The sequence below is a fragment of the Stylophora pistillata genome, chromosome 1 (genome assembly GCF_964205215.1).
Source record: "Stylophora pistillata chromosome 1, jaStyPist1.2, whole genome shotgun sequence".
NCBI classification, from domain to species: domain Eukaryota; kingdom Metazoa; phylum Cnidaria; class Anthozoa; order Scleractinia; family Pocilloporidae; genus Stylophora; species Stylophora pistillata.
The window spans coordinates 34,603,428-34,628,174 of NC_142519.1; the positions used below are offsets into that span (position 1 = coordinate 34,603,428).

General features: G+C 38.3%; 3 protein-coding genes across 11 annotated transcripts in view; 2 read left to right on the forward strand and 1 right to left on the reverse strand.

Annotated features, from left to right (window-relative positions):
• On the forward strand, positions 1 to 14,911 carry LOC111335041 (rRNA N(6)-adenosine-methyltransferase ZCCHC4). 4 transcript variants are annotated; one of them, XM_088729419.1, is made up of 13 exons: positions 1 to 191; positions 1,622 to 2,004; positions 2,327 to 2,418; positions 3,051 to 3,141; positions 3,259 to 3,469; positions 5,222 to 5,322; positions 5,655 to 5,782; positions 5,994 to 6,069; positions 6,190 to 6,241; positions 8,311 to 8,368; positions 8,555 to 8,647; positions 13,728 to 13,854; positions 14,804 to 14,911. In XM_088729419.1, exons 1-13 carry the CDS (start codon positions 101 to 103, stop codon positions 14,810 to 14,812), a joined length of 1,512 nt encoding a protein of 503 aa, XP_088585545.1. In that variant the 5' UTR covers positions 1 to 100; the 3' UTR covers positions 14,813 to 14,911. The 4 variants fall into 4 exon arrangements, with proteins under 4 accessions (XP_088585545.1, XP_088585538.1, XP_088585549.1 ...); XM_088729412.1 differs by lacking the exon at positions 14,804 to 14,911 and having other exon boundaries at positions 13,728 to 14,746; XM_088729423.1 differs by lacking the exons at positions 13,728 to 13,854; positions 14,804 to 14,911 and adding an exon at positions 9,358 to 9,494 and having other exon boundaries at positions 2 to 191.
• On the forward strand, positions 9,626 to 20,091 carry LOC111335042 (alpha-1A adrenergic receptor-like). 4 transcript variants are annotated; one of them, XM_022940876.2, is made up of 2 exons: positions 9,626 to 11,881; positions 18,137 to 20,091. In XM_022940876.2, exon 2 carries the CDS (start codon positions 18,159 to 18,161, stop codon positions 19,191 to 19,193), a length of 1,035 nt encoding a protein of 344 aa, XP_022796611.1. In that variant the 5' UTR covers positions 9,626 to 11,881; positions 18,137 to 18,158; the 3' UTR covers positions 19,194 to 20,091. The 4 variants fall into 4 exon arrangements, with proteins under 4 accessions (XP_022796611.1, XP_088585638.1, XP_088585626.1 ...); XM_088729512.1 differs by having other exon boundaries at positions 9,626 to 10,497; XM_088729500.1 differs by lacking the exon at positions 9,626 to 11,881 and adding an exon at positions 14,933 to 15,468.
• LOC111335040 (ATP-dependent RNA helicase DHX58) overlaps positions 19,311 to 24,747 on the reverse strand; it is an 11,393-nt gene continuing 5,956 nt past the window's right edge. The window contains exons 9-12 of one of the 3 annotated variants that reach the window (XM_088729299.1): positions 24,406 to 24,655; positions 21,751 to 22,040; positions 20,783 to 21,035; positions 19,311 to 20,363 (exon numbers count right to left, since the gene is read on the reverse strand). In XM_088729299.1, coding sequence (XP_088585425.1) covers positions 20,122 to 20,363; positions 20,783 to 21,035; positions 21,751 to 22,040; positions 24,406 to 24,655 — 1,035 coding nt within the window. In that variant the 3' untranslated portion in view covers positions 19,311 to 20,121. Of the gene's footprint in view, positions 20,482 to 20,782; positions 21,036 to 21,714; positions 22,041 to 24,405; positions 24,656 to 24,747 lie in introns of all 3 variants that reach the window. The other 2 variants (XM_022940872.2, XM_088729304.1) reach the window with 2 other exon arrangements.

A 24,747-nucleotide genomic window follows, 5' to 3' on the forward strand; every position in this document is an offset into this window, starting at 1 on the left:
CGCTGCCCACAAAAAATGGAGGCCTGGTCGGCCTCTTTGCACGGTAACGACTACGGTAACTAATGATAATAAATTGTGATTGTTACTCTCAAAGATCATTATGGAGTTTCAGCACCCAGCAGCGGAGAGATATGGAGTTGACGTTTGTTTGTCTAAGGAAAATCCCGAGTTAGCTCCAGAGTGTCCTCACGGTAAGCCAAGTGCCACGCTAACAGCTTACAGATTTGTATATCCAATTAAACACGTATGCCCCGACGATTTTGCTATTTTCCTCGTGTAGACTCTGAAAGCGATTGTATTACACGGTGAAGGGGAATCACTGTTTCTAATCTTTGATTTGTAGTTGTTCCCGGATAAATGACTTCGGCTTTAGAATTTGATGAATTCTTGAGATCGAGCGTTTGTAGTTTATTTTAAGACATTAATTGACATGCATAAGCTTATTTCAAATCATCAGGACTAACTGACCTCTTCATTTCCTAATTTTTGTTTTGGTAAGAGACTATAAACATTTGTACCATCTGCAGCAATGACACCTTTCCTGCAGTGTTGAAACAATCTTGACTCCTTACTGTGCATTAGCGAGATATAAAAGAGCAACACAAGAGTAGAGGAAGCATTGAATGTTAAAGGCTTTCTCGTGACTTAAAGAAATTGATGTTGCTTGGCTGGGAAGTGAAAAGAGGGAAAGTGCATCATCAGGAACCACAAAAACACAATGTGGTTTAGGCATTTAAAAGTCACAACTTTCGATCTATTAAACATGGCATGACATAATCAAATATATGGTTATCCACTCGCTCATGGTTGCCGAATGTCCCAAAGATCAGAAATATCATTGGAACTTTTATCATAGAAAGGCTAACGAAAACACATTTGGGTTTTCGTAGCTTGGAAAATAAGTCGTCAGCTACTGTAGAGCTCCTTTCTGGTTCCATTTATGGTTGAAAAAAGAAAAGAGCACTTTGAAATATTTCATTTTTGAATGGATGTGTCTGAAATGTCATCTAAACACCATTAGACCAGGATTGTATCTCTACACAATTGCATTTTGCCATGAGATTCATCCTTAGAAATGACACCTCTTTTGCATGTATTTAAAAAAAATGGAACATTTTCAAATTGAAAAATTTTGCAAATAGGCTAGTACTTAAAAAATAAAGGGGATAAGTTTCTAAGGAGACAGCTGTGGTGCTGCATCAGTGTAGGAGTATAACAGGGTAATTTTGTTTTTATCAACTGAGTTGATAAAGAAAGTTGGCCACTGTAAAGAGTTAAGCTTTGAAACTCTTTACGGTGGCCAATTTACATTATCAACCGAGTTAATAAAAACAAAATTACCCAGTTAAACATTAATCTTTGATATATGAGAAAATAAAGGCATTTCTGAAATAGGGTGAGTTAGCCTCTGGTACTGCCTTAAGTCAAACAGATGTCATGGCAGCTTCTGGGAGGTTTTGGAAAAAAAAGGCTTCCCATCTGAAATAAGCTGAATCTCTTTTTGAGTGTGGGTTAAAAAAAAAAAAAAAATTAGTGCAGATCTACATTCTTTTGTGAATATTTGTCTCATTCCCCCAGAAGCAACCAGTTGTAAATTATCATCTTTGCTTTATCTTCTAAGGACCAATGCTCCTGTTTGAAAGATTTTACAAAGATGGTCGGTTACCTCAGAGGTTCTATGCATGCTCAGCATCCAGAGACAGAAAACACTGTTCATTTTTTCAGTGGGAAGGAGATATAGTGTCAGAGGCTAGGAAAGAAGCTCATCAAGGAATGATACAAAATTTAAGACGGTCACATGATGAAGCCTGTTTAAGATACTCAAGCATCTTTCATGAATCAGATAATCTCCAAGGGAAGAAATGTTTTCATTGTCATTCTTGTGGCCTGCTGTTTCAACATAACGAAAAGAAAAATCATCTGTCACATGATTATGAAGAAGCTGTTGATCTATCCAAGCCAACTCTTATTCTAAGACCAAGAGAAAATGAAAAGACGCAAGCAGTATGTATCAAATTTTGTAAATGACTCACTAACATGGATGCTGTGTCCAGCTGGGAGGATGTCTTCATCTATATTGAAATACTGGGAATGAGTGAAGCTAGCCTACTTGCATTTGATTTTCAGTCCCCTCTTGAAAAAATAATACTCTATAATGCAGACCATACCAGTAATATATCAGACTAGGTCCTTAATTGATGTAGTTCTGTCTTTCCATTATACTCTGGTCTTTGCAATGTCTTTAGATGGCTCCCCCCTTATATTTACTGCAATTCAGTTACATCATTTGTACAGCTAAATGAATGTTTCCTCTCACTTTTTGTAGCAATACTTATTTTCAAGTAAGACAACACAGTTCCTAGTTTGTCTACTTAAGGAATTAGGATTTCACAATGTGCTATGTGTAGGCACACCAAGGTATGTGTATTTTCATGTTTGATGTATTTGTTTATTTAGCAATATTTAGACAGGCTGGCCCACTTCAGCTTTGAAGCTGGTTTGATTCCCATGGTTCTCTACTCTTGGGAGAGGTGCATGGGTTCTTTCATGTCCCCTGCAAACCAGAACAGAGAAGATGCAGGAGATGGGGCCTATGTTTTATCATCCTTACTGTGAGAAGACTAGAATGTCTAACCATTTTGGGGATGCCATAGCAAAGGCAGCACCTTCTTCTGACTTAGGTTAAATGCAGAGTGTTTGTCAGGTCTGGGGATTGAACCCTTCTACCTCCTGCATGATAGTCCAGCGTTCTACAACATGAGTGAACCATGCATGGTCGTGTGAATGTTTTCTGGTTTGCATCATTGTTAAGTTAATTCATCTGTGGTTGATGTGTTCAATTATTACATTCATATGTCCACACAGAGGGCCTATTCCACTCTTTCTTGTACATACATATTACATAGTCAGGCAGCCTTGATTTAACTATGTTGTACAATTTCAAGGCATGTCATACTACCCCTAGGTGACAAACATTTAATTAATCTTGCAATTATTCTTAAGAGATTCAGTTCAAGTCAGTTAATGTTTCCATTATTTCCTTTTCATAGACTTCATGAGGAAATTCAAGCCTGTCGGAAATCTGATGACTTACCATCTGGTTGTTTGGATAGTCTTCTTCTGGACATTGACTTCAGATATGTACGTCATGACGCTCTCAAGGAGTTGAAATATTGCAGATATCCTTTGACTTATTTTTGTTTCAAAGCATTTCTTACTGTACATGTTATTATTAATTTATTATTATTAATTATACAGGCTCAATTTTTCCCACCATCCAAGTTTTGCTGGTACAATATGTTTAATCATTACTTCTTTGGAAATAATTCAAGAAGAGAGGTATTCAAGTTGTTCATGAGGAGGCAGGGTGTAGTGTTGGTGATGGATCCTCCATTTGGTGGCCTTACTGAGGTTCTTTCTTTCTCAGTGAAAAACATATGGGATGCCTGGAGACAGGCTCATTTTCATGGTAATTGTTAACATTAGTTGTGTAACACTAAATAACTTGTCAAGTGTTATTATTTTGATTGCTAGAGGTCCATCCTCAATCTTCAATGTCTACATGTATGTTGTCTTAAAATGAAATGAATACACATACACTGTACATTTGAGTTTACATTCTTGCTGAGAGGCAACTGCATCAGTTTATGAATTGTATTTTTTTTATTATTATAATTATAACCACACAAAGAACAGTACTTACAGTACTTACATCACAGGCGGCCCAAGCGTGCTCTTTGTGACTTTGGAGTGTAAAGTTCATTAACGGCAATAACTAACACATTAAGTTCGAATTTGAAGCGTACATGTGGGCCGTTAAAAAAGGACAAATTTAAAAACAAAAAGAAAAGAATTAGAAAGATAATAAAAGCGAGGAATAAAACATGCGAAGTCTCCTTCCCTTTTTTCCGTTGCCACTTTGTTGCCAACGGTCGTTTTAAAGCTGTTTTGGCGACTTGCTTTGTAACGCATGCGGTGTCAACACATTATGTTAAAAAAGAAAAGAGAATTTATTCACAAAATATTAACAGCTATTAAAGTCAAAATGCTAAAAAGTCAGTGGGATAGATAAAAGTAATTGGTTGAAAGGAGCCCCAAAGTACAGTATTTAGCAAATTTGATTTTCAGAAGATTAAGATCAGGATTAGGAGAGTAAAATATAGCAATGAATTGTAATGAAACAGTAGGCGGCTGGTTTGATCAATCGTGGTGGACACTACTTCTGCTTATACAGTAGCTGGCTGGTTAAATCATTTGTGGTCAGCACTACTTCTGCTTGTACGGTAGCTGGCTGGTTAAATCATTCGTGGTGGGCACTACTTCTGCTTGTACGGTAGCTGGCTGGTTAAATCATTTGTGGTCAGCACTACTTCTGCTTGTACGGTAGCTGGCTGGTTAAATCATTTGTGGTCAGCACTACTTCTGCTTGTACGGTAGCTGGCTGGTTAAATCATTCGTGGTGGGCACTACTTCTGCTTGTACAGTAGCTGGCTGGTTAAATCATTTGTGGTCAGCACTACTTCTGCTTGTACGGTAGCTGACTGGTTAAATCATTCGTGGTGGGCACTACTTCTGCTTGTACGGTAGCTGGCTGGTTAAATCATTTGTGGTCAGCACTACTTCTGCTTGTACGGTAGCTGGCTGGTTAAATCATTCGTGGTGGGCACTACTTCTGCTTGTACGGTAGCTGGCTGGTTAAATCATTCGTGGTGGGCACTACTTCTGCTTGTACGGTAGCTGGCTGGTTAAATCATTTGTGGTCAGCACTACTTCTGCTTGTATGGTAGCTGGCTGGTTAAATCATTTGTGGTCAGCACTACTTCTGCTTGTACGGTAGCTGGCTGGTTAAATCATTCGTGGTGGGCACTACTTCTGCTTGTACGGTAGCTGGCTGGTTAAATCATTTGTGGTCAGCACTACTTCTGCTTGTACGGTAGGTGGCTGGTTAAATAATTTGTGGTCAGCACTACTTCTGCTTGTACGGTAGCTGGCTGGTTAAATCATTTGTGGTCAGCACTACTTCTGCTTGTATGGTAGCTGGCTGGTTAAATCATTCGTGGTAGGCACTACTTCTGCTTAAACTGGGTAGAATTTCTGTAGATTTCAACCATAGTGTGCAGCAAGTTTCTTTAAACATTTTCATTGGGTCTGTCATTAATTCCTCTACTTTTGAAGTAATATGATATAATGTAAAATAATATAATGTAATGTTTCCTTTCAGGTGAATCAGGGGTTGAGTTACCAACAGTTTGGATATTTCCATACTTTATGGAGCCTCATATGAAAGCTGCTTTGCCGTCATTCAACATGCTAGATTATAAGGTCTGGATCATGATCTATCTATTATTTCATATTGAGTGGCTGACATGGGACGTGTGAAGCTTTATGAGAATTTACCCTGGTCAGTGACTTAGACTGCTGGGCCAACTTCAGTTTTTGGTGAAATGAGGTAACCAACTTCATCTTAGGGTGAAGAGGGTCATACATGTACATTTACATGCACCACCACAATGAGAGTGATTGGTGCACCAGTACTTTTTTCACTTCCTCAGCAGAGAAAATGAGGTCATATTTAAATCCCCTGAATTATATTAAAGAAAGTTATATACCCTTCCATATCGAACTGAAAAACTAAGTGTAATTTATTTGGACAGGTTGACTATGATAACCATCCATGTTTCAAGAGCAAAAGTCAGAAGGGTTCTAAACGTGGTTCACCCGTTAGACTCTTCACGAACATGAAGCCTGCTGATGTGGTTCTTCCTTCATCTGAAGGGTACAGGTATGAACGTTCGATCTTTATACTCAATGATTTCTGTTCAACATCCAAGATGTTCAGGTCTGCTATTGAAGAGTGGGCCAAATTCCCTGCTCAAATAAGTATTTTTGAGTGAACGTCGGAAGGAGGTGGACGAAGCGTAACTCTCGACGTGCTAAGGTTTGGAGCAGTTTGGCCGAACAAGATTTTGATTTCAAAATTTTTACCTCTTTAGGTTTTGCAAGAGTTGTGACAGATATGTAGCACCTGAAAATATCCACTGTGAGAAATGTAATGGTTGTATGTCAAAGGTACACTGTACGTGTATAGTATCATAAAATATCTTAACGTGGAAGCCTCTTTTTCGTGACGTTACACCGGTGATTTAAATTCAGTGCTGATTTAGCTGAAAACAGTTTTTATTTTTTCAGGACGGGAGGCAATATGTTCATTGTGAAATGTGTGGTACATGTGTCAAGCCAGGTAAGTACTATAAGGGTGAGCTTTGGGATTTTCGGTCTTGTCTATTTTTTAGATCGAATTTTTTGGTTTTGATGTTCGTTGCAGTTAGCGGATTTCCATTTTTTTAGGATTTGGTTTTCGGTTTTCGTTAAAAATACTAATGATTTCCGGATTTCGGTTTTTCTTATTTAGGTTCCGGTTTCTCTTCGATCTGAGTTGCAGTTATGCGCCACCGTGCACTGATCTCTAATAGTTGCGAAACCTCTGTACGCTCTACTTGTCACCACGGCATCTGATCGATTAGGGTTTTGATAACTGGGTTGTGAAAATTTATTGGTTTTGACGGATTTGCAAGCTGTTTTCGGTTTTGATATATATATATAACTAACTGCAGACAGAATTGTTTCGGCCTTCTGGACCTCATCAGTGCAGTGTTAATGCTAGGATGGAGGAGAACCGAGACGGTCACCCCAAACGACCCAACCTTTGTGGTATCGTCTAAGCCATGCCAGAGTGCTCAAACTAGAGTAAACTAGCGAGCATGCGCAATTGCAGCAGCAATGACTCATCCTAGATAGAGTGCTCAATTTGGACATGAAAGCAAAGCTTTGTATGCCAAAGAGCTATATATCTATATATATATATATATATATATATATATATATATATATATAACTGTATATAACTCTATATATAACTCTATATATATATATATATATAACTATATATATATATATATATATATATATATATATATATAGATATGTTCTGCGATTGTGCGGTTTTGGGTGATTTTCTCTACGGTTTTGCGGTTTCTTAGGGCCGGGTCGCATTAGAGCAAATTGGAATATTTTCCAATTTTTGGCAAATCAAAAATTGGCAAAATTTTCGCACTTTCCAAATTTTGGCGGTGGTAGCATCAAACTAAAATCATTTCACCAAAACTTCTCTGATTGATTCATATGACGAACCAAAAGTTTGACAAGTTTTCAAATTGGGGGTTGCACCTATTTTACGCTACTTGTTGACAAATTTTTCACTTAAACAAGAAAAAGCTCTAGTGCGACCCAGGCCTATAGACCCCAAAGCCCACTCTTGTGATGTCATACCAGGTGCGTTTTTTCTAAGCTGGCTCGCTTACAGTCTCCGACCCAAAGAGTTGACATTTGACTCGTGCTATATGCTGATCTTATCCTTATTTTTTCTCTCTGTGCGATTTTGATTTCTATGGAACTTGTATTAGTCAGACTGTTTCGAGTAAGGTTTTTACACACTCTCCCCTCGCTTTTCACCTGGCATGCGCCATTTTCTTCTTGCCCACTTAATTATATCTTTTCCGCTGACCGAGGGCCCCAGATAAATAAATGGATTTTACATGTATAGGTAGTTCAGATTTGTTCATCAAAATTTTCTGGGCCGGCCATCGCGTAAGATTATCTCGCGGATGAAACTCGTAAACGTTTTGTCCAAGTACCAAGGCTGTTGTTACTTTAATTTTCATTGTGGTCCACGGATTAAAATTACCCCACCATTTACAATGTAAGTGGGTGCAGAATTGGTCCAAAGCAAAAAAAAGAAAACAATGAAATCTTGAGTGCTAAGAATTTCTTGGTGCAAGTACACCAGTGAACTCGATGAACGGTTTACATTAATGAATATAATTTTTGATCGAAAAACCCTTCTCTTCCTTCGATCAAATCTCTTAACTGCAACCAGCTTTTGCAGGCCGCTTTTCGCTGCTTTCGATTAAAAAATAAATTTAAAAAAAAAAAAAAACAATTTCGGATTAAAGTTGTCTTTTCAAGAGATCTTAAGAGAGTACTTTAAGCAGTAAAGGTTGAAAATTATTGCGTGCATAGCCAATCAAAATGAAAAGAATGCCTCAGGAGAAAGAAATTACGAAAATAACTCCCTGTCTCTTAGCCAGTCAGAATTTGGCAATTTTGCCCTCCGGCTCTGTTATAAACAAAGAACACATAATCTAATTCTGTGGGCTCTCTTTGTAGATTATGTTAGTATGATTTACATGAGACTCCGCCAACATAATCAAATAACCTGCCTTGTAATGATTGTTTTTTATTGACATACAGGCCGTGTTCACTGTATGACTTGCGGTCGCTGTGAGACTAAAGGACACCAGTGTAAGAGGTATGCCTCGGTCTGTTTGCCTCTATCATGCTTTTTTGACATTGAGTGATGATTTTTGTAGCACCAATCAATTTGATTGAACATTCCGAAAAATCAAGATTATGCGTGATTAGGAAAGTTGGTCTAACAGAAGGACATCTGCTAATTATTTTCCTGTAATTATTTTCCTGTACCGTATTTTACCAGATCAGTAGACGTTGGCACTTGCCACGTATGCGGGGGCTTTGGACACAAGAGACGAGACTGTTTACAGCGCCCGAATAATCCCCCGCGAAAAAGGTACTGCTATTTTGCCCATCAAGATTTGTTAACAATTTCTTATATATCTATAGAGATGGAGGGTAAGATAAATCCGTGATAGAAAATGTTCCATCAGCGCTAATGTATCTTAATTTGAAGAAAAGCATTGTTGTAAGCTAGCCTAGTAGTGCATCAGTTCTCCTCGACAAGTCATCCTTTTCTACTTGTGACTGAGACAAGGTGTTACTACATTTCTGGTGGGTGACCCTAACTGAAAATAATGGCTCTATTAGACGATTGTTGCTCAATAAGCCGTGGTATTTACCACCCTTTTTATGGTATTTGATGTTATGATTTTCAGACGGAAACAGAACTCAGATGGAATCCAAATTAGTTTAAACGAGGAGGAAAAACTCTCGAAGAAACTTCCACGGAGAAAGAGCAAAACAAAGAAAAAACGAGTGAATTTTCAAGGAGGGAAAGAAGTGAATACGAACTGAGAACTGATTAATGAAACTTCTTGCATAGCTCTATCGTTCGATTATTGTTTTCGAATGCTTTGAAGTGAAATTCGCCAGAAAACCACGGTTAAAATGAAGAGTGAAAGTGATTAATGCATTTTCTTTACATTTTTGTTAATTACATTATGGCTTGAAAATTGAAAAAGACATTTGTGGGTTTGAACAAGCTTCAATGTAGCAAACTAACACCCTGGTTTTTTTGTCTTTTTCGTCTCTCCTTTGGTTTAGTCTCTATATTTTTGGACGGATTTACTCTCCATCATAACTGGAAATACGAACGGAAATAAGGCTGATATTTTTGACATTGACTCGCCTGTATCGTTGAAAATTCTCCAAGGACAGTACATTGCAGATGTTTATTGGAATCTGGTTGTGTTTAATTCCGAGCTCTGTTTCTAGCGCGCGCCTTCACCGACATACTAACACACACCACCTGTGAAACCCTTTGTAAGCATTCAGATACTCCTCCCTTCCATGAGTAAGATCCCCCCCCCCCCCCCAAAAGGTAACACTTCAAATGCGTTCGCATGACGTACGAGTGGTTGTTGTAACGCAGGTATACTTTAATTTGGCAAGTTTTAGCCAATCTGCACATTCCTAATCATTAGAGTACCTGACCTTGCTTCAGTTTTGACAGGCCCTTGTCTCCCTATGAGGCTTTCTCTTGCAATTATGAAATTGTTTGTTAAGAATAATTTTCAGAAATCATTGTGATAGGCTAGCTTGTCTCCAGCGCTTTCGTTTCGAATGGTGCTTTCATTGCAGTTGTCTAAGACCGGACAGCAGTTGTTTGGAATTGTCGGCTTTCTTGATTTAAAACACCTCGTTTCCGGTGAGAAGAAAACAAAGATAACGAAGCTGCCGTCAACGTTACTCTTCATTTACATTTTGAAATTAGATAACTGACTGACTAACTGGCTACAAACAAGGTGGCGAACACGCTATCTTTTCAGTAAACACGTATGATTAAAGAAATGAACAAAGAAGAGATCGAGTCCAAACGTATGGGGAAGTTCTGGCTGAATGTTAAAAACCGATTGGTTAGCAGCTAGTGCAGGTGGATCTGATCTGATCTTATGCAGCAAAAGCATCCCCGCATTTGATTTGATGAGCTATTGATAAGACGGGAAGCGTTGTGTTTGGTCGATTGAAGATTTCCCTGAGATAATTTTATTTGACTCTTACTAATGTGTATTAGCTGCAGTAGTGCCGCCATACGATTCTAATCCATCTATGAAAGGTTAATATTTTGATTAAGAAGATTTTTGGTTCTGGTCTCTTGAAACAAGCCTCCACGAGATTTTTGTGGATCAACAGTGCAGTTAGCTTGTCTAAAGGAGTGCCTCTAAGCTGTTCAGCCTTTGGAAGGTAAAGAACACATATAAACTCCCTGTAAGCTGTAATTTAAAATTGCACGGTTTGTGTTGAAATTTTCGGTTTTCTTTCGTTGTTGCTGTTTTTTATTTTTAATGGAACTGTAAGAGGAACTGACATATTTGGCTCACTGCCTTGTCGGTGACCTGACGTCTTTCACTGTATGCATTCTGTTGACATTGTTTATTTCGTGAAATGTTCCTGTCTGCTTCGGCTCAACGCGTGTATCCCACCAGGCAACAAGAGCAAAAAGACAATTAATTGTTGTTAAAAGTAGAGGAAAATGGATGTTCATTTGAAAGACTTGTCTTGAGCGCCAAGTAAAGACACTAGCTGTAAGTTACAAGCCATTTTGTAGGCGCACATTTCTTAAAGCATTTTTTCTGCTTTTCCCGTAGCGGAACATGGTTAGCTATTTTTGGCAATTGTCAATTCTTTAATCAGTCGCACAGCTTGTGAGAACCAACCACGCTTGTTTATGTGTTTTTCCCAAGTGTTTATCTCTCACACGCAGAAGGAACATGTCTCCAAAACGTACACCTCTTTGTGACTGGAAGAAAAGTAATGTTAAGTTTACGCGACGATAAGCCAAACCGTAGTAGGTTCTCAGAAACATTTTTGTTACTTTAAGGAGCTCTATTGAGGCAATTTCATTACTACCCTGAAGGCGTTTTTTTTTTTTAATTCACTGAAAACCAGCCAGCGTATCTAACTTTATTTTAAGACAGCAATCTTGTCAATAGTGAACTGAATATTTAATTCACTCTGATGTGAATCTGATATGTTGGAAGCCTTTGGCCAGTCTTGCGCATTATTCACGTAAAATCCACCTGCTGCTGAAAATTTAAAACTGTTAAATTATAACTTAGTTCTTAACCAATCTAACGGTGAACAGAGTTTCTCATGGGCTTAATCTTGAATAGTATTGTTCCGTGCTAGTATAAATAAATTTATTCGCAAAGGCAAACCGACTCAGTTTTTCCAGTTTATTTGCAAGACAATCAATTTGAGCTGCGCCTCCGGCAGGATATCAATTAATTTGTATTTCAAACGGGGAAAATACAGAAATTAACATCCGGATTGTGGCGGCATCTGATAATAAGGGCACGATATCAACCGGTCTGTTTCTTTGTTTGACTTAATTGAATGGGAGAGAGTTATTCACCTCGAACGTTTTGGAAAGGACTTTTTTAATCATAGTAATTCAGTTTTTTTAGTTGTTGTGGCGGTTCTGGTGGTAACATTACGAGACGCCTGGAAGGCCGTGTTCATGTTTAGACGTGACTATGATAGAGAGGGTCGATGTCAAAGGCGGCATTTAGGGACTATATAGGAGCAAAAGCGCTCCTCAAACCCAGCAGTACGGTATAGATCCACGGTATGTACATTTGAATGGTTTGTTATGTAGGAAAGGAAAGTTACATCAGCTCGTTCTTCGGGTTCGTTTCGGAAACTAAATTAGAACTGGAAAAAATAATTTGTACTGTTACTATTAAAATTTCATTTTTAGTTTTCGATCGTTTTCTTAAAAGCAGTTCAAATTGAATTTGGTGTTAATTTTATCTGTTTCGGCATATAGGGTTTTGGCGCCTTTACGTGGTTTGATTATCTTCAGGAAAAATTCTTGCAAACTGATTAATTTACACCATAGGAAACTGAGGTACAACTATCAGCCCGTTTGACAAGTGTTTATGTTAATAGTTGCCTTTTTCATCAATAACCTTCTGGTCGTTACTACACACGTGTCACATTAGTCTTGACGATTTCTCGCAGCGTTTGGTTCGTCAGTAGTGGTAAACTTCATATATAGGTCCTTCCGGATTTTCCAACAGCTTCTCTTCATTTAAAAATTAATCACCATTGTGAAAGTGAATAATATTTTTCTTTCACGACGGTGGTCTGAGGGCCGATAACTTAAATTGACCAATCAGATTGCTTCATTTCTGGAATTGTGCGAGGGCGCATATCCTTTCAGTTAAGGAAGGGCCCCGCAGGACTGAGCAAAAAGATTTCCGGGTCAAAATGGCGGAAAGTGCGGAAGACCCTCTTTTAGAGTAACGTTACGAATCTACAGAATGGAAAGCTGGAAGGGCCGTAACGTATTCAGTTCTGACAAGAATGTAATTGATCCACTGAACTAATCATACCGCTCGGAAAACAATTTCCAGAGATAGTTCTCTCCAGTCCCAAGCAGGGACAAATTTATTGAGTCGAACCTGTGATCCCCGATAATAGTTTTGACTACGTATTTTGGGAGTTCCACTTTAATCATCGGTCTAGTTTTTAACCATGGCTTAACACTGAGAAGTTTGTCGTTGATTCATACGAATCGTAATTTTAAACGAAAAGGTGTAAAATTTTTTGCTTAAACGTTAATTGAATTTTGGAAGAAGCTGTGGGAAGCATTTGATTGCCTGGGGTTTATACTCGCGCCAAATTGATTCGTTTTGCGCCCAACGACAAATTTGTCCCTAATGATCTCAAAATGCTTCTAGAACATTTTTTCCTACCTTATATCGATTGTTTGTGAGCACCCCGCCATTACGACTTGAACGTAACAAATTTGCATACTGGTTTCCTGGATAACATGTAGTGCTCGAGTTGTCACCCGCGTAAAATATTCTGTCGGGAATTTTAACAGGGACCGTAAAGGGGAAGATATTTTAAGAAAAAGAGCAATTTTATTGTTGGATTATTTGACTGGGTTTTGTTCATGAGGTAATTCTCAGTCAAATTGTTCTGTTCGTAGTGAAGTTCAGTTGCTAAAGTTTCCACTTTTAAAATTTTCAACCTTGATCTTTTCTAAGAATGTAGTTAATTACTTTTTTTCCCCTTTTTCCTCGTTCTGCCATCATCTCTGCTATCATCTCTGCTACAGATTAACAATACTTCAAAAGTTGAGTGGGCGGTAGTATCTCAAGTTTTGGTGGACAAAGTTTCTTCATGGCAACACTTAAACATAAATATGTGGTTTAGTCTTTCTCGCTTTACTTCCAGGATTATTTGAACTGAAGTGACAGAAAGTCTATTGTCGTGATGACGAGTTTAACGATAAAAAAGGCATTATTGATGAGCTTTAGTACAAAAAAAGTCTGCACTGAACTTTTTAAATCGGATATTTGGGTTGATGAGTAAACTTTTTTTAAAGTTAATTTTAATTGCATTTCCTGTCATATTTGAGGCATTTTAAAAATTAAAATGTTTTTGTGGTAACATACCCTCAGGTCCCACCTAAAGTGGTCAAGCCTACGCGTTCGCCCTCTGCCCCCCTCCCCTCCCCACTCGAAAACGTCCCTTGCTGTCGGCCACATTTACGGATGGCTGGGTTGCAAAACGATGGCGAAGTTCACGGTATGTCGATTAAAATCTGACCTTCATTTGTCTCTGGAAAAAATAACCTCGTGAAGGTAGTTTCTTACTCTAATAGCAAAGTGGAACAAAATCGTCCTAAGAGTCTTCCGTTTGTCGCACGTTCTTCACAAATGAGGAATTTCTGGGTTCCGCTGTCACATTTAAACCTGATATTTGGCGCAGCCCGAGAATGAGTGAAGATCTCAGGGGCGATTCCTTTTGGGAAACTCGGATTTCTTTCTTTGTTCCAAACTTACGATGAGTGATAAACATCTTTAAGATACCCCCAACTTATTTACCATTTTTTTCTCGCATTGGTGGTGGTCTTGAGGGAAGTTTAAGCAGCACGGTCCCTGGAGTAATAGAGAGGATAATGTTTTCTGTGTAGTTCCGCCCCCTCAGTTCCATGGCGCCGCTCGGCTGCTTAAAGATTGCAAAGACAAGTCAGCTGATGTGAGAGACATTACCAAGCTCCACGCCATGTCTATATTGGTATCGGCTTTTTGCTCCACAAACAAAATTTTCATTTTTGTTCTTTTGTGTTTGTCGTAATTTTTTTCTCTGCATTAAACAATGGAAATTAAAGTATCTCTGCAACATCTACTGTGGAGATAAACACCGTTATCGATATACTTATTCTCGAAGCTATGAATTTTTCGTGTGAGGATTATTAAATGTAACTGAAAATGTTAGATCTAGCGGCTACTAGACAGTGATTTATTCACAAAGTCAGTGGCGTGTTGGTCTTCCAATTTCTTTCTCATGCAGTAAACACTTCAAAATGGCAAAAAAAATAAGAGCAAATTTCCTCGAGGGTACATCATAAAGGCCTTTTGAAATGCTTTGAGAAGTTGGTGGAAACTAGCTCCTTAAAAGTAAGCTTCGATGTATGTCATTTCAAACCACAAATTTTACAAGTTTACTAAATGTCAATTAATTTCCGTTGCAGAGCTCTTAAGCAGTCAGCTTTTCAAGTCAATTAACCTGCATATCCGGAGGAAAACCCATTAGACAACCTCTCGCCTCGACAACTATGTTTTGTGAACGGCTTTTTGACGGTAACGTTCGTTAAGAAACACTAATGATCACGCCAACTTAAGAAATATTAAACTTTGCCAAAGTCACTTTCGAACATACTATGTTCTTACTGATTTGTCTTCAAGATTTTATCCCTTATTGATCACAACGGTATAAAGAAAACGTCAGCGCTATTTACGGGTAGTGCTTCAATTTGGCCCGCAAGGCTTATGCAGCCAGAAACTCTAATTTACTTAACGTTAATAGTAAAAGCTCTTTAAGTATCCTCTTAAAGCGTGTTTTTTTGTAAAGTTTTTGTCGCCCAGCCCACTGCTAATATTGTTAAAAGACCTGTGAATTCTCTATGCCTCTACGTCTGATTGGTTTATTTGCGAACTGTTCATACCTTTTATAAAATACAATCAGTCTCGGTACAATTGCCATTAGAGGCTTTTGGAAGGGAAGGACACATTTACTCTACTCTCTGTGCACCATAAAGGGGAAATTTGAAGTGAATTTGATCTCAAGACGAGAACAACTCAAACTGTTTTAAAGAAAACCAATGCCTTTTACGACGGTCAAATCACTTGAAATAAGGTATTAGAATCTCTATATTGAGCACAAGAGAGAGAGCGCGCTAGAGATTGATATTTGCTTCATCGGTAAGAGGTCAGCATTGTTCGTAACATAAGTTGCAAATTTATGAAAGAAAAAATGTTGTGTGCCCTTATACTGGACAAAATGCTTTATCAATGAGCGTTTATGCTACGAAAATCGATTGTGGTTTTAAAACCAAGTCCAAGTTGTTGGTAAGTCTTACCCTACCCATGCGGACTTGTCCGTGCACAAATAGAAAATCAAGTAACCTCTTTTTGCGTTTCGAAATTTTGAGGTCTTTCCTGCAATGATAACCGGCGCCCATCTCAATGTTTTAGCCAGTCCGATGCACTGATAATTCACTAACTATATCTTGCGATAACTAAGTTCCATAATTATTTGTTTCCCGAGTTTGTTTCTCCATTTTTAGACGGTAATCACTCTGCCAGCTTAAAAGGAAGCGATTCGTCATTGTCCAGGAAAAAGCGTGAACATAACTACGCATGAGCAGAATATAATTTTTTTCTAAAGACAATAATGATAATATAATAATAAGGTTATGATACCAGTGATAACAATGATAATACTAAGTAATAAGGAATGATGATGATGATGAAAAGGCCAAGGCTATTTACAGTGCAAGTTGACAAACTTACGAGAGGAAGAGTCTGAGGTGAGCAAAAATCGTTAAAAAAAATTCCTAAAAGCTGTTTCCAGGAGACGTAATAAATCGATAGTCGGCCAATTTTAAAATCACTAAAACATGTTTCCATGAGTTGTAATGCATTGATAGTTGGAGACTTTTTTAAAATCACTGAAACCTGTTTTCATGAGACGTAATGGAATTTTTAATCCCCACAAATCATTGCCACCACCCGGATAGTCGTAAACTCTTACTCTCGATTCGGCTGGACGCATTTGCTTATTCTAATTAATTCATTTGTTGCTTAGTTTTGTCATTTGTAGAGATGCAAAAATTTACCCTTGTAGCTGAAGCACCAATTTTCATTATAGGCCATTAGCCGTCTTCTAAATGTTTCTGAAGAAGGGATATGAAACAAAATATGATAGAGTTTTTCCCGACAATCACGTGAGGGATTATATTTCTCATATTTAATCCTCTTTTTCAATAATATTACAAAATTGTTGTTCGCAATATTCCCATGGCCTTGTCGAATAATTGTCCAAAGGGAGCACTTTTTGACGCACAAAGAGATACACTAATTTGGACGAGTCGACTGGGGAAAAAAAGGAAACTTAAACAAAGAGTGAAATTTGACCGATCTGTTTGGGCTGCTTGTTTTTCAGCGGCTTTCCTTTACCAACCTCGTTGCGAGGTTCTGAAAGTCATTGATCAGTGAAGTTACTCTCAGTGCAGATTCCCATATCTTTATTGTATAGAAAGAGCTTTTAGCAGTTCTATGAACTTGTATATTTTCTAAATTGCAATTTTTTTGTTCGAAAAGCTCGCAGCCAGATACATGTTTAGGCCAATAAATTTTATATTTAGTCCAGGCAGACGGTCAAATATCAAAATTTAACAAATTTTGTCGTAGCGGCAGAGACCTCCATCTGCTTAAGGGATGTCTTCCCCAAGCATTTAACTTGAATTCCGTGTCTGTACGACAATATTCAGGTTTGCTTGGTAAAACGCTTTGCTGCATATACATATCGTTAGATCTAATAGAAAAACTGTTTCTATGCCAACCGGATGTCTTTTGACAGCATGTCCTAAACCCATACAAAATCGTGTTTTACAATCTTTGCAAAATTTACCATTGAAAGCGATGATTTCAAGGTGAACATGTGTATTCATATGCAGATTAACTTTGTAGATTTGGAAAACTCTTCCTCGGGCAATCCGTTGTTTTGCAAAAAAAGTCAATCTGGTGTTAAATATTTATAAAGCAGTAAAGTCGCCTGAAGCTGTAGTTCACCAATCATTATCAAACTTGATGTGTCGAATCACAAATTAACTTCCCACCACCAACAGTTGTATCTGCCAATAATTAGGTATTTTAAAATATGGAAACAAGTTGCTTATTGCACCACGATTTAAGTTTACCCTCAAATATGAAACATTTCTGATGTGGACATCACAGTTTGCCGAAATTGGACGACACCAAAATGATGAGACCCGTATTTTTTTCGTAAGATGTTATGATTCGTATGTTAATAGCCATGACGATTTTCGTTTCGTTAAATTTGCGGAAATTCATTATTTGAAAGGTGAGTTATGATTTCTTTCCGACTGGGCTTTGCCGTTGTTGCTGACATCTACTGCTTTCCGAGCTGAAGATGGTGGAAACTTCGTTCTGACACGCATCTTCACGCACATGTGTCAGCTTCTGCAGTTTTTAGTAGAAAAGTAACAATACGTTAAAAAAATATACAAGTTAGCGTCACATTGTTCGGAAAGAAACGAGTCAGCTGTTTGAAGCCAAAGTTATTATGTTCATTCTATTGTGTAAGGTAAACAAACCGATTGATGGCAATTCATATTGTTTAAAATTTAAACAAATCTTGGCCTGAGAAACGTTTCCGAATTGTTTACGAGCGGTCTTTCTATAGTGCGTGATTGCTGAATTATTTAAGCATTTCAAGCAGTAATTGGTATCATTTTCATTACAGGAAACGACATTATGCTAAAAGAATATCTATTTTGCAGGTGTGATAATCAGAGGTGGGAAATGAACGAGTCTGTACAACCCAGTAACCACTCAGATGCAGCCGTGCAGCCCAGTTATGGAAATATTTTGGCAGCTATTTTGGGAAGTCTTCTGATAATCTGCACGTTAATCGGGAATTCTCTTGTGTGTATCAGCTTTTATTTGTTTAAGGAACTCAGAACTGTGTGTCATTTTTTCGTCATAAGTCTCAGTGCGGCGGACATCTTGGTTGCTTTGGTAGCGATGCCTTTCTGGTGTGCTTTGCAGGTCACTTCAAACCAATGGTTGTTTAGTCAGGAGCTGAGATATTTTTGGAACTGTATGGACATTTTGTGCGGGACCGCTTCCATTATGAACCTTACAGCTGTTTCAATCGACCGACATGCGGCTATTACAGATCCCTTCTCCTACCAAAATGTTATGACTTCTGTGCGAGCAATTGGCATGATCGTTTTTGTTTGGCTATACTCCTTACTGGTCTCGGGACTGCGATTAGCAAATTGGCCCACTAAGTCAAGCTATATGCTTTTCATCGCCCTTGCTAGTTTCTTCTTGCCTCTGTTTATAATGATCATCATGTATATAAAGATTTACCTCGTTGCAAGAAAACAAGTGCACCTTTTGAGAAGAGGCAGGAGCTATGCAAAGGATGTGAAAGCAGCTAAGACAATCGCTCTTTTGATTGGTTTGTTCGTCGTTTGTTGGGGACCGTTTTTCGCCATCATTCTTTGCTTTGCTTACGATCAGTCATGTCCAGTTCCAAGCACACTGTTTAACATTATCAAGTGGATGGAATACACAAGTTCATGCCTGAATCCAATTATTTACACGTTCCTTAATCGCAGTTATAGAAGAGCGTTTCGCAAACTTTGCAAGCTTGTACACAGAAGTCGTCACCAATCCGATTCATCATCTAGTGTAGGATCTCAGCTAAGAGACGGAGGCTCGTTTACTGGAAGCCATCAGGCCTCGGACAATTTTGTGGATCAAAGGCGCAAGCGAACTGGTTCCAACATTGGCGCCTGTTTGGGACCCAGCAAAGATTCAACAATCTAGTCAAAATTATTTTATCAAAATGAGAACAATTTCTGCGCACAACATAATTCTCTTGTTTGATAAACCGATGGCCAATAAAAAGGTTTAGAAAGATACAAAATTACCTGCCTTGAGGACTCCGATGCTAAACGCGTGTACTTTAATTTTGCTCTTGCGGTACATTTTTGCTTCTTGATGAAAAGGAAGTGGTTGATTTGTTTTCTGGGTCTACTGTTACTCTTGATACCTGATAAGGGCTTAACTAACAATTTTAACTTTTTATTCATCCTTCTCTGTACCAGGTCACTGGAAGGTGTTAATATTTCTATATGTAGCATAACCAAGAAAAAATTGTCCTTATTGGATAAAAATATTTGATTGACATTAACTTTTTTTTTTTGCAATTACAGTAAGACAAAGTGCTCTTGAAAGCTTTAGGATACACATGATATTTAGACAATCCTGTAGCAGTTGGAAACTAAACAAACTCTTCGAAGCCCTGGTGATTAAGTTTCTCTTCAAAAATATGCTCTGAAACAGTTGCGTAAAGATACCAAAAAACGTTGAAAGGAAAACATAAGACGTTTTGCAAAGGTACCGGTTATAAAGTCACGTCCATCGGTAGGACCCTTGTTTTACTTTCGTGTTTGCCAAGATGCAAAGTTACTGACACAGCCTCAGCTGACGGCTTCGAGATCGCTGACAATTTGAAAATTATTTAGAACGAATGCCTCTTGCATTTGATGCCCCGAGCGACTATATCCGAGTGAGAGATTTAGACTTCGGCTTCAGCCTGGGGTTGGTATTCTTTCGGAAAAAGATGAAGTTCCATTTCAGATGTAAAAATAGCCGTAGTTGGTTACCACTTGGGAAAACGTAAAGTTAAAATGATAACAATAATAAAGATAGCTGTCCCTTACTCGTTTAATTTTTTTTCGGAAAAAGCATTCTAATCTAAACTGAGCTCTGGAATATCTAAACTACCAAATTCAGTCTGTGTTTCACTGGGATCGAAGCCTTTTACATTGAAGAGTACGTCTTTCCACTTTCTAAAGGACAACGTTTTCGTACCACCATCTTCTTCCTCAAATTCAAATCCAAAGAAGGATGCTTTAATGCAAGGTAATTCTTTACTTTGATACTTGAGCATCACACCCCACTCTGCATCACAATCTTGGCAGTGCAAAGGCCCTAAGGAAACCATACGTTCGTTAGAAGGGTATGACCGGAGTATACTGCATCCTGTACTTTCTTCCCTGGGGACGTATTATCATGTTTGGCTCTTAAGAAAAAATATCTTACCCTGGCCCTAGAAAATGGTAGAAATATCACTTTTACATTTTTAAAGCCTTTTTTTACTGTCTCGTATTGTTGAGAGAGAGGAAGAAATATTTACCCGGGTTCAATTAATAGACGTCGGATGATAATCGAAATAAGGTGTTATTCGTACTGATTAGCTACAGGATTATAAATTGAGTGGGGGGGGGGGGGGGGGGGGGCGACCTAAGGATCCCACATGTATCACCTTGCTTGTTCCTGCTACTTCTGAACAAAATTAACTGGTCGGTTTTCTTATCACTTTAACCGTTTTAGAAACGAAGTTTTCAAACCTGTTAGTTCAATTTCATTGATCTTCCGGGGAGTCTTGGATTTCTTAAAATAAAACTTAGACGGAAAGTCTTTGTCAATAACCACATGGTGGGCTTCCTTTATACACCGGATGCTGACTCCACTGCAAGCAAACACTTGGCACTTCCGGCAAAATAATTTCACCTTGTCTTGATGCCTCTTGCCTTTCTCATACTTCTTGATCGTTTCTTTCATTTGTCGTTGGCTGATAGCTCTCCTTTGAAGATCTAAAATCTTTGAAAAGACAGGGAGAAAATCTTTCCTAGTCCAGTAGTAAACGTCAAACGAAAAAAGTGATTTGTACGACTCTCTTAGTGCAGTATCACGTTTATCCTTCAAAGATGCGAGTAATCAAAGGATTTCAATACTTCTCTTGGAGTAAAATCCCGTAAGAAATTTTACGGAGTGCAAGACACGGATCATGCAGGTCCATTACAAAATCAGATCTCCTTTCTTCCTTAATTTAACAAGAAGAAAAAGGATTCAAATGGAAATGTATCTAGCAAAACGAACCACCCACATCCCATCCATGACTCGCAGTTTACGTCACTCACACTGAGTGATACTACGTTTCCTTGAATGAAGGCTGATAGTTTCGAAAGAAACTGTTTGGGGCTGCGTCGGTGGGAGTAACGAAATAATTTGGATATATCAACAAAGTTGAAATGGTAAATTGGCCACCGTAACGATTACAAAAGCTGACGTTTCGAGCGTTAGCCCTTCGTCGGAGCGAATGGTGAAGACCTACGTTTCCTTGCTCGTTTGTTTCATCCAGAATTCCTTTTACAGGTGACAGCTCGTTTCAATTCAGCCACATTTGGTATCAATGAAAAGTTTGAAGTTATTTTCAACAGATGGAAATGTTTTATTGATATTAAGAACGTTTTGCATTGATAATTAAGAAGAGATATACCTTTCTTTGGTATTCGTCTACATTCATTGTCTTCACCTCTCTAATTGCATCCTCCATCATCTCCTCTCTGATCACATTTAGATTTTCCTTCTCAATAACACCAGTCTTTCTTCCCGCCACTACTTCATACTGTCCTTCTCTGTCACGCACGCGCCCACGTGACTGAACGCTTGCTATTTCGTTACCACTGACGTCATAACGTATGACGAATTTGCAGTCAGGGATATCGATTCCCTCCTCACCAACTGTGGTAGATACTAACAGGTTTACCCGGCCACTACGGAAATTGGCGATGACTTCCTCCTGTTGACATTGGGTCATTCCATCTGTATAGGAAAGAATCATTTCGTATAAATGAAAGCTTGTATTTCCACTATCTATCAGTTATTTTACAAGGGGCACTTTTACTCAGTCAGAACTGGGTGCCCAGCAGACTGGTCCATATTACAAGAGAATTCTTCTATCTGTAACTGAGACCTGCCCAACCATCCCTAAAAACCCATTCCTAACCGATTCTCTCGTTATGATGATTCGTTTGTTCTGAACACATTAAGGACAACTGCGCAGCCAATGGGCTCTAACCTATAATAGTTGCACTAAATCATTAACTTACAATGCATTCATGAGACAATGAGACGCACTGAACAAGAGCGATCAGAAGCCTCCGAATACCAATCACTATAAGAACATTCAAGTATGAATTGAAGTATTTTGATCGTCGAAATTTGAGTGGAATGCAACAAAAATGGCAGCGAACATGGGATTGCACTGGTCGACCCTCTTTATCACTAATGCAATTGGTTAGAGCGCCGGATTGTGTTGTGCGGGATATAACTAAGGAGAATTTGCTACCTTTCTATAATATCAAGAAATGGATAGATATTCTAGTCTTCTCGGATAAGGACGAAAACACCGTAGGCCCCGTCTCCTGCAGGGCTAGGGGTAGGAGACGTTAATTTTCCACGCACGAGATTACCGTGTGGTGGATGTCCTCCCCTGGGGTGGGATGGGTGGGTGTCACAGGGTTCCATTTAAACCAGCTATTAGCTGAACTGGGCTACCCTGTTTAAATATTCGTAAATATATATTCGTAAATATTCGTAAAATATTTACGTCGTTAATTTGAGTGATTTCTTCGCTTGTCACGGGTGCAAACCGGGACGCCATTTTTTCCTGAGTTGCTCGGAGGTAAATAGTTAACAACTATTCACCGAAGTGGAGGTGGTTAGTGGTGGATATTTACCGAGCCGCGAAGCGGCTCGGTAAATATCCACTGCTAACCACCTCCACTGAGGTGAATAGTTGTTTTAGTATATACTAAAACAGTGAGATAATCTACACCACCAAAATTGATTTTAATTCATACCTTCCAACATTTTCCCGCCCGGAAAGGACTGAAACAACAAGCCGCGCAAGATTAATTTGCATTTGTAAACAAAACCTTTGTCATTTGTTTTTATCGATGAACTCTGGGTCAGAAATTTAAACCATTACCTTTAAACACGGCCAAACCAAATTCAGTCGCTTCCTTTGTGTTTTCAGGGACTGCTTTATCGTTAATTTGAGTGATTTCTTCGATTGTCACGGATGCAAACCGGACGCCATTTTTTTGCCGAGTTGCTCGGAGGTAAATAGCATAGGATATTCGGAGTTTGACTAGCCAATCACAGCGCGCCTTCGACGCTATCCACTGTTTTAGTATATACTAACAAAGGATATTCGGAGTTTGACTAGCCAATCAGAGCGCGCCTTGAACGCTATCCACTGTTTTAGTATATACTAATGGCTGATATACCATTAGTATATACTAAAACAGATATGGTATATATTATATACCATAATCTACAAATATGGTAGGCGTACGCGTCAGCTTAAAATTAAAAGAGAGCTAAAAATTTAAAATAATTTAATAATTTAATTTAACGTTTTTAATAAAACAATTATTCCACTCGCGCTTGTTGGATATGAGATGATTATAGCCAACTCGGCGCTACGCGCCTCGTTGGCTATCTATCATCTCATATCCAACGCGCGCTCGTGGAATGATTGTTAAATATATATTTATATAGTAGCAAATGGACTACTCAAGTTATGCACATATGGATTTTAATACAGCCTGTTTCGTAGACCAACAAAAGCTGATCCACTCATATCACAATGGCTAAGCCAATAAAAAGTCTTGAATTGCATTATCCAATGATCTAGTTTTAATAAATATATATATATATATATATATATATATATATATTTATATTTAACTGCAGACAGTACTGTTTCGGCCTTCTGGGCCTCATCAGTGCAGTGCTGTTTTAGTATATACTAACAAAGGATATTCGGAGTTTGACTAGCCAATCAGAGCGCGCCTTGAACGCTATCCACTGTTTTAGTATATACTAATGGCTGATATACCATTAGTATATACTAAAACAGATATGGTATATATTATATACCATAATCTACAAATATGGTAGGCGTACGCGTCAGCTTAAAATTAAAAGAGAGCTAAAAATTTATATTTATATATCATATATGTCATAATGATCTCATTCTCGACGAGAAGTATGGTATAATTTTTTCAGTATATTTCTTGATCGGGAATTATTAATACAATGTGCACTTGATTAATTTACCAAAAAACTAATAAAACTAGCTAATAACAAAATTAATTAATTAATGGTAAGAGTGACAGACCCTCTCCTTTCCCAGTACCAACAAGACGTTCTGCCCTAATAAAGCTCAAATCAATATTCTCATCAAGCCAGGCCTTCAGTGCTTTGGTATTTTCACGGGTTTTAGTGAAGAGCATCCCTTTGGCTATTTGTTCGCCTCCTTCCTCCACACACGCTTGGTACTTTTGTTTCAGCAATGTGGCAACGGCTTCTAGTTTTGGGTTTTTTAGCTCTCCTTTCTCTTCTATCTTGAGGTCGAGATCTTTCCTGGCCTAAAAAGGATTTTTTAAGCGTTTGTCTAGTTCACCTTTTCAAAGACATATTACATAATTTTATAACCGCATTGATGGGAAATTGTGGAATG